At 34.9% G+C, this 9,117-nt stretch overlaps 2 protein-coding genes and 2 non-coding genes across 5 annotated transcripts; 1 reads left to right on the top strand and 3 right to left on the bottom strand.

Moving 5' to 3' along the window:
* Nucleotides 1-933: 933 nt before the first annotated feature.
* On the bottom strand, nucleotides 934-1,021 carry TRNAM-CAU (transfer RNA methionine (anticodon CAU)). The gene is given in 2 exon segments: nucleotides 934-969; nucleotides 984-1,021. It is a non-coding gene; the product is annotated as a tRNA-Met (tRNA).
* A 486-nt stretch (nucleotides 1,022-1,507) lies between these two features.
* On the bottom strand, nucleotides 1,508-4,823 carry LOC145088587 (uncharacterized). 2 transcript variants are annotated; one of them, XM_079026957.1, is made up of 9 exons: nucleotides 4,699-4,823; nucleotides 4,366-4,588; nucleotides 3,715-3,933; nucleotides 3,433-3,573; nucleotides 2,956-3,354; nucleotides 2,658-2,879; nucleotides 2,205-2,567; nucleotides 2,059-2,127; nucleotides 1,508-1,967 (listed from the first exon to the last, which is right to left on the bottom strand). In XM_079026957.1, the coding sequence occupies exons 1-9, from the start codon at nucleotides 4,821-4,823 to the stop codon at nucleotides 1,755-1,757; spliced, it is 1,974 nt and encodes a 657-aa protein (XP_078883083.1). In that variant the 3' UTR covers nucleotides 1,508-1,754. The 2 variants fall into 2 exon arrangements, with proteins under 2 accessions (XP_078883083.1, XP_078883084.1); XM_079026958.1 differs by lacking the exon at nucleotides 4,699-4,823 and having other exon boundaries at nucleotides 3,715-3,996; nucleotides 4,366-4,661.
* Nucleotides 4,796-6,962, top strand: SBPASE (sedoheptulose-bisphosphatase). Its single transcript, XM_079026959.1, has 8 exons — nucleotides 4,796-5,092; nucleotides 5,245-5,364; nucleotides 5,455-5,640; nucleotides 5,731-5,812; nucleotides 5,923-6,144; nucleotides 6,219-6,319; nucleotides 6,415-6,486; nucleotides 6,588-6,962. The coding sequence occupies exons 1-8, from the start codon at nucleotides 4,976-4,978 to the stop codon at nucleotides 6,867-6,869; spliced, it is 1,182 nt and encodes a 393-aa protein (XP_078883085.1). The 5' UTR covers nucleotides 4,796-4,975; the 3' UTR covers nucleotides 6,870-6,962.
* Nucleotides 6,963-7,119: 157 nt separating this feature from the next.
* TRNAR-CCU (transfer RNA arginine (anticodon CCU)) lies at nucleotides 7,120-7,192 on the bottom strand. Its single transcript has one exon. It is a non-coding gene; the product is annotated as a tRNA-Arg (tRNA).
* Nucleotides 7,193-9,117: the final 1,925 nt, after the last annotated feature.

Genomic DNA, 9,117 nt, shown 5'->3' with positions numbered 1-9,117 from the left:
AGAAAAGATAAAAGACATTAAAAAAGGTAAATAAGTCTTTTTATGTGGATGGGAGATTAACCACAACAGAAATTGAAACCACGAGGACCTTCCATAAAACCGAAAAAAAAAATTATGAATTAAGCTTGATATTTAAAAAAACGACAGGGACCATTTATGTAGAAACTTATGGATTAGCATATGTATCAATAAAATATTGAGCATCCAAATCAAATTGATTGCTTTGGAACCAAAACTGATTTAGTGGAAACAGGTAGACAGAAAACCATATTGGTAAGTAATGCATGTTGTTTGTAATTTGTCATTCAATATGATCGTATGTGCCTCGGTAAGCATACACCTAGGCCCGTCCCAGAGGGTGGGCGATAGGGGCGACCGTCCAGAATCCATCTTTTAAAGCGGCCCAAATTTTTTATGGAGATTGTTATATTTAGAAGATATTACAAATAATTTTCTTTTAATTATTGATTTATTATAAAAAACTTGATGACATTTGTGGTTTCTAAGGGTCCATTTTTTTTCTCTGGACTTAAGCCCAAAATATGTTTGGAACGGCCTTACATACACCGATGCTGGTACAACATGTCATGTTGACGGTACTCAACCATGTCATATTTTTAAGAGGAGTTAGTCATAAAGCATTTCAAAAACTCAACCTGCAACTTTCAAACCAATCCACCTTCAACAATGTGAAAGAAAACACTTATTGATTATTTCAGCACTACGGAAATATCAGTGCAAAAAAGTAGAAAAAAAAGCATGTCATATTTTAAAGATGAGTTAATCATAAAGCATTTCAAAAGTCAACGTGCAACTTTCAAACAGGATGCATCTTCAACAATGTGAAAGAAAACGATTATTGATTATTTCCGTACTAGCCTACTAGATGAATCTCGGTACAAAAAAATAGAAAAGCTGTAGAAAAAAAAAGAATGGGGTGAGAGAGGCTCGAACTCTCGACCTCAGGATAACTCAGATATAGCTATGAGACCTACGCGCTAGCCAACTGCGCCACCACCCCGATGTGTCAAAATTGGCTGCAAGATCTTTGACATTCTGGAAAAGTAGTCATGTACATCAAAATAAAAAACAGAACATAGTAAAACTCGAATCAAGTACATAATAAAGAATTTTTTAGTTTCCACTGCAAAAACGGTAACGGGTTTCCCGTAGATTCCTTTGTCAACAACAGTTTACTATTATGATTTGGTAAGTGTAAAAGGACACTTATTTTATAATATATGGTACATACTAGTAATATGCCCCCAAAACAGGTACCTGACCTCGCCATCAAGATTGTTGAACAATGATTCGTTTTATACTTCGAAATTCACTTCTTCCAAGAATAAATCATCTATCAAGACTCTAAAAATTAAAAGTACCTATTTATTTACCCTTCATTTTCACAAATTTGTACTCTCTTTTCTCAATTTGTCACTTCCAATCACATAAATATATAACATCCTCAGTTCTACTCTATCTATTATTTTTTTCTGAAAAATCAAAATTTGTCAAACGATCATCATAATCTCATCCAAAAGTGCCTCCTACAACCTGTTTTACAGCTAATTATCATATTCTTTCTGATCGCATTCAACATCACAAAAAACACCTAAGCATCAACAATTATTCATAAGTCAAAAATCATTTGCAGCAAGCAAAACATCTCTAAAAATACACCTCTGGTGAGAATGGATCATTATATCGACCACAAACCAAACCGAATCAAATGAATCTATTCAACACCATGTCCGTTATTTATTAGCCCTTAAACATGCTTCCTCCACCAACTGAGCTGCAACTCCAACATAGTTGTGAGGGGTTAACTTTAAAAGCTCTGTTTTTGCTTCAACCGGTATTTCTAACCCATTTATAAACTCAGTAATCCTCTCTTTATCAACCGCTCTTCCTCTTGTAAGTTCCTTCAGTTTCTCATATGGCTCCTCAACACCATATCTTCTCATCACCTACACACACACACACACACAAAATCATTAAAAAAAGTAACAAAAACCCCATTTGAATTAAGCCAGATAGACAGATAGATAAGATACATACTGTCTGTATTGGTTCAGCAAGCACCTCCCATGAGTTGTCCAGGTCCTTGTTTAAGGCTGCTTCATTCACCTATCACAAACATGATACAACCATTAAACAACCTATTTTTTTTTTTTTTCACAAATTCCATAAAACTTTTTATTTACCTGAAGCTTTCCAATTCCCACTATTGCACTTTTGTAAGCAAGAAGTGAATAACCCAACCCCACACCAATGTTTCTCAGAACAGTAGAATCAGTAAGGTCACGCTGCCAACGGGAAACAGGCAGCTTCATGCTTAAATGGTCTAAAATTGCATTTCCTATTCCAAGATTGCCCTCACTGTTTTCAAAGTATATCGGGTTCACTTTGTGAGGCATAGTGGATGACCCTATTTCACCAGCCTTAGTCAACTGCTTGAAGTAGCCCACAGAGATATACCCCCACATGTCTTTATCAAAATCAAGCAAGATGTTATTAAACCGAATAAACGACTGGAATAATTTCGCCATGTAGTCATGAGATTCAATCTGCATTGTTCCAGATATATATATATTAATACTTGTTCTCTTCTTTTTTATAACTAAAAGACTAATAAGGAAGGAATAAAGCATGCATACCTGTGTTACATGTGGATTAAAGCTTAATCCAAGAGAGTTTACAAATTGTTCAGCTATTCGTGGCCAATTTACATCAGGATATGCTACAACATGTGCATTGTAGTTCCCAACTGCACCTGCAAACTTTCCCAATATTTCTACTCTAGAAATATCTTCTCTTTCTCTCCTTAATCTTTCACCAAATATCACCATTTCCTTTCCCAATGTAGTAGGCGAAGCTGGCTACAGTATTACAAAATATAAAAGTTCTATAAGATTCGAGATTCCACAGTTAAAAAAAAAAGAGATTTTTACAAACCTGTCCATGAGTCCGGGAAAGCATTGGAATGTAAGCATAGGTTTTTGCCATGGTGTATATTGCATTGATTAAGTCATCCATGATAGGAAGAATGACTGTGTTAACTGATTCTTTTAGCATCAGTCCATGAGCAAGGTTGTTTATGTCTTCGGATGTACACCCAAAATGAAAAAACTCAAGCACCTTAGCAATCTCTGGATCTTCTTCACACTTTGTTTTCAGAAAATACTCGACTGCTTTCACATCATGATTAGTTATTTTCTCAATATTCTTGACTTGCATTGCATCAGCATCACTGAATCCATCAATCAGTCCTTGCAGTTTTGTTTGAGCTTCATTGCTAAAGCTTGGAACCTCAGATACTTGAGGAATCTGTGAGAGCTTTAGCAGCCACTTCACCTGAGGGTTTCAAGGTACAAAAATAATAAACACAACATAGAGAAGAAAGACAAATGGATGATGAAATAAGCATTGTACCTCAACCAGGGTGCGATAGTAGATAAGGCCATATTCACTCAAATAAGGGGCTAAGTCCTTCACAAAATTCCGATAACGCCCATCCAAAGGACTTATGGCAGTTAAATTTGAGAGCTCCATCTCAGAAGGCTTCACTTTTACCTGAAAATCATATGTAATCTTTCAGGCAACATAGTCTTACATGGAAAGAGAACAAGAAAAGATTCAGCAAAAGCAAATACAAACTAATAATTCGGTCAACATAAATATGATAATAAATAAAGTAATAGGAAAAGGCCTTACCTTTTCTACAGCTTCAATATTGTTATTGGCTTCCTTCAAAGTTGCTTTGCAAGTGGATTTTTTGCGAGGAAGTGTCACAAATGATGAAGCACTTGAAGTAGGGTTTTGGGTTGGAATAGATTGTTCATGGAGGTAACTTGCACGAGTTAAGAATGATGCTGGACAGCTGCCATTTTGAACTCTAATACAAGATCCGATTTCCATGAATACGTAAAAGAGCTTCAAGAGAAATGATGTCTAATCAGAACGATGTCTAACACAACAGAAATCCTTAACTTTTTCCTGTGTAAAATGCATACATTAACCGAGCCATAACCCACAAAACAATTCACAAAGCTTCTATTTATATATCATTAAACGAATCTATGAGTTCTTCAAAAATTCAGACTTGCATGCAAATTCAAAGTGTAATTCATTGTATTTGAATTGAGAGAATACCATTGACATAAAAATTGGCAATTTTGAACAGAGCAACAGATTGTGAAACAGAAACGTAATACCAGGCTACAGATAATAAGTAAGAAAAACAACTAAAACCTCTTAAAATTTACCATAAACCCTAAAGAATACTTCAATTTGTCCCAAACTTAATCAAAACTTGAACGAGTGTATGAACGAAGAGTTTAATAGAGAGCAAGAAAGAACACTCACGATGGAGTTAAAGGAAGGGGGAAGCGGAGGAGAAGACCAAGGAAGAACAATCACGATCAGGTCCGGCGGCTTAAAGGTGGCGAGAGAGCAATCAGCAGTATGAAAGTACACTTGACGATGGCAGCTGATGATGGCGTATGTTGAGGAGGCGTTTTTGTGTCGCTTGACTGCTTGTGTTCTTGAGGAAGACGATGGTCGACTGTAGATAGTTGCTGTGTGCGAACTGCGAAGACCAAAAAGCCCAATTTTTAGATTCTTGGTGGAATATTTGTCTATTTGGGCCAACTGGACCTCACTTTAAAAAAAAAAAAAAATCAGCCCAGTTTATATTACGAAAACAACTGTCGATGAAAATTCATTGCAGGGTCTCCTCTCATGAGCATTGAATCCCGAGAGCCACATAAATCTTTAGACAATGGGTGATAAACCTCACCCCCATACTCTTCAATCAACCCCATATCTATCTATTCAATCATTGCCACGTGTCATCTCCATCGTTGCCTGCTTATCTGCTGAAAGAACTCTTTCTTCAAAAAAACACAACCAAACTCAATAACACTCTCCTTCTCCTTCTGCTTCAGCTTCGAAGCTTAGAAAAACAGATAAAAAAATGGAGACTGGGGTAGCATGCTTTGCACGTGCGACAATCTTGCCAAGTGTTGCTTCTCAACATACAACCAGCTCATTTGCTTCTCCACGCACTATTTCCCCCTCTTTCACCACCAGAGTACGCTTCAATTCCATTCTTTTTTCTGTTTCTTTTACTTTGAAGTTTGAATTGCCTCCAAATTATGAGTTTAGTAGTTTCGCTTCGTATGTAAAATGCTTCACAGATAAGGTCTTTTACACAGATATAATTACAGTTATCCCTTTTTGCAGAGTTTAAAATCAAGCTCGTTATTCGGAGAGGCTTTGCGGGTGATGCCAAGATCGTCACTCAAGGTTTCAAAGTCACAAAATTCATCAGTCGTAACCAAATGTGAAATCGGTGAAAGTCTGGTGAGTTTATCTATCGTTCATACTAAAAAGCCTGTAATGGGAATTCTTGTGTGAGGTCAATCTGATATTGGAATTGTAAACTTTTTGTAGGAAGATTTCCTATCAAAAGCAACACCAGACAAGGGTTTGATCAGATTGCTGACGTGTATGGGCGAAGCTATTAGGACCATTGCGTTTAAAGTCCGGACCGCTTCTTGTGGTGGCACAGCCTGTGTTAACTCCTTTGGTGATGAACAGCTTGCCGTCGATATGCTTGCCGACAAGCTCTTGTTTGATGTATATTTTCATATAATTGATTATAACTTCAGGGGCAAAAATTTATTCAATTTACTGAGAAATTTTAAACGTTTTGAATTTGGGTTGTAGGCATTGACTCACTCGCATTTCTGCAAATATGCTTGCTCCGAAGAAGTTCCTGAGCTTCAAGACATGGGTGGTCCAGTCGAAGGTCAAAATCTTGCAGATATTCATTCGTCATTTTTAATCAAATATCACAAACGATGCTAAATTTAATTTGTATTTTGATCACAATTGAAACAAATATGAAATGAAAAACAGGCGGGTTCAGTGTCGCGTTTGATCCCCTTGACGGGTCCAGCATTGTGGACACCAACTTCACCGTCGGCACCATTTTTGGCGTGTGGCCGGGAGATAAACTAACCGGGGTCACCGGAGGAGACCAAGTGGCTGCAGCCATGGGGATTTATGGACCTCGAACCACTTATGTTATTGCCATCAAGGGTTTCCCTGGAACCCATGAGTTTCTTCTTCTTGACGAAGGTAAGAAAAAATGATAATTCTACTACTGTATAATCAATCATTTAAATTTTAAAATAACCAATTTGGATGCTCAGGTAAATGGCAGCATGTGAAAGAAACCACAGAAATTTCAGAAGGGAAGATGTTTTCCCCTGGAAATCTGAGAGCCACTTTTGACAATCCCGATTACGACAAGGTCTATTAATTAAACCTTCAAAGATTCGATCAAAATATCATGAAATTATCAATTTTTAGCATTTTTTTCTCAAAAGATTCGATCATTGAATGCAGCTGATCAACTACTACGTAAAAGAGAAGTACACTTTAAGATACACCGGTGGAATGGTGCCCGATGTTAACCAGGTGGGTAGATATATTTCTTCATTTCTTGATGATAAGGATAAACGATAAAGAGGGTGCATTTACTTTTTGTGACACTCATTCTAATGTTGATTTGTTTGCAGATAATTGTGAAAGAAAAGGGTGTATTTACGAATGTGATATCACCAACAACAAAAGCGAAGCTAAGGCTTCTCTTTGAGGTGGCTCCTTTGGGACTATTGATCGAGAATGCAGGAGGTTATAGCAGTGATGGGACACAGTCTGTGTTAGATAAGGTGATTGTGAATCTTGATGATCGGACTCAAGTAGCTTACGGGTCGCTAAATGAGATCATAAGGTTTGAAGAGACACTATACGGGTCATCTAGGCTCAAGTCGGGTGTGCCTGTCGGAGCTTCAGCTTAAAACTCCATCTTTGTTTTGTAAACATGTATTATTGTTAAGATCTACCAATGAATTTTTCCAATCATATATAAATTTATATTCAAATGTCAAAAACTATATTCAGAGAACATTTTCAAATTTTGAGCTTATTAGTTATGATTTACTCACGACATAACAGTGTGTAAAATAATTTATCTAAAGCTAAATATTGTTAAAACTATTAATGAGTCAAATGGAAAAACAGTTGGGAATAAATTTGGAAAAAATAAATCGCGCCAGGTAGGGGTCGAACCTACGACTTTCTGCTTAGGAAACAGACGCTCTATCCACTGAGCTACAGGCGCTTCATGTTTAGTTACTCTACAATAATTTATAAGAATACAATTAATACTTCTAATCAATTCTCACCATAGAATCATATTATAATGTAAATAAATTTTTATCGAGTATCATTTCCTTACAATATATATATCTGTGATTCACCTAATAAATCGTTTTCCCACATCTTTAATAAATTCTCCTTGGAGCCTGCCCAGACGTTGGTGATAGTGGGAATAAATGACGTATGAATCATACGTATTTTTGATGATTTATGTACTGATTTGTCACCAACCCTTTTTGAAGTAGTATGAAGGAAATTAATGATGACCAAAAGAAGTGTAAATGCACCTTTGGTACTAGTTGTAGTAGTAGTTCCTCCTCTTTCCACTTGACTCCTTTTCTTTTTTTTCCTTTTGCCTTTCACTAATTTCCCTCAAATAATTGCTCATGGGCTCAATTGCTTGATTTTTCATACCCACTTACAATTTACATACAACTTTAAAGTCCAATCTTTGTCTCACAATGTTCTTTTAAACTTTCCAAAGAAGTGGATTTCGTCATTTAGGTGTCGCTACACTAAATACCTCATGTTTCATACATTTATAGAAATGTTATAAATTGAATATGACACCATGGTCCACCTTTCTGTTTCAGTTTGATTCTTTTTATACGCATATACATTAAATCGGTGTACTAATAATTAACGCTTCGTTTCCTATCTTTGTCTTGCATTGCCCTTTCGATCTTCTAAAGAAGTGTGCTTCATCATTTTGTTGGCCGTATACTAAATATCCTTATGCTTTTATATATTGGGAGAATTTTATATATGTCTTTCTGAAACATCAAAATATAATATTTATCGAACTTAATTTCTAAATATCATATTTATCCTTCATAAAATTTCAAAATATTATATGTCCTTTTTAAACATTAAAATATCATATATGCCTTTTTTAAATATCAAAATATCGTAAATGTATTTTTTAAACATCAAAATATCAATGATAATATCTAAAATATCTTCCATCTACAACATGATAACAATCAACAATAACAAAAACTAAACAATCAAAATATACATTCCATAAAAATGGTTGAAGATGAATCTTTTTGTCTCTCAAGAGGCCGACATTTAAACAATTTAGAAGTTCACATCCCATTATCATAGACTTAAATATAATATGGTTAAATAATTATTATAATTGATAAAAATGATTATAAAATATTAAACACATTATAAAAAAAAGATTTTGGCAAAATATGATATTTTGAAGGTTTATGAAGAGTAAATATGATATTGAGAAATTAAACGGAGCAAATATGATATTTTGAAGTTTAAGAGGGGCATATATGAAATTTTCCTTATATATTTATATATTTATTGTTAATGTTTCAATTCAGGCCCGCCTTTGATTCCAATTCGATTCTTTTTCTACTAAGAGACACTAAATTATTTTTATTCATTCATTTATTTATTTATATATTTATCTTTACTTGATTCACATGTAACGACTTAAAAAGGAAATTCAATGTTAGGGTTTGGGAAGTACATAGTCATTTTTGAAATTGAGAAATCTAGATTATGGTCACTTTCGAAATTATATTTCGATCCTATGTATGGGTATTACGAAATCCAAGTTATGAGGATAATCCTTCAATAAACAGTTTTTTATCAAAGTATTCATTAAAAATCACGAACTAGGGATTTATATAGAATTCAGATTCTTCCAATTACCATGCTAAGGGCGCTTCCCCTAGGACCCCGCACAGTGGCGATGCTACATATTAATAAGGTAGGTTATTTGACCTACCTTATTTTTTTTTTATTATAATAGGTTATATATAATTAAAATCTTGTGACCTATCTTAATCATTTTAAGTAAACTACCCTAATTGTTTTGCTAAAAAGAAAGAATATATATCATATTTTAAGGCCCCTATTCTATAT

Source organism: Lactuca serriola, chromosome 2, assembly GCF_051521515.1.
Source record: "Lactuca serriola cultivar US96UC23 chromosome 2, Lser_US96UC23_V15, whole genome shotgun sequence".
Classification (NCBI taxonomy): domain Eukaryota; kingdom Viridiplantae; phylum Streptophyta; class Magnoliopsida; order Asterales; family Asteraceae; genus Lactuca; species Lactuca serriola.
Note: the sequence above shows the minus strand (reverse complement) of the source record. Positions and strands in the feature narration are given on the sequence as shown.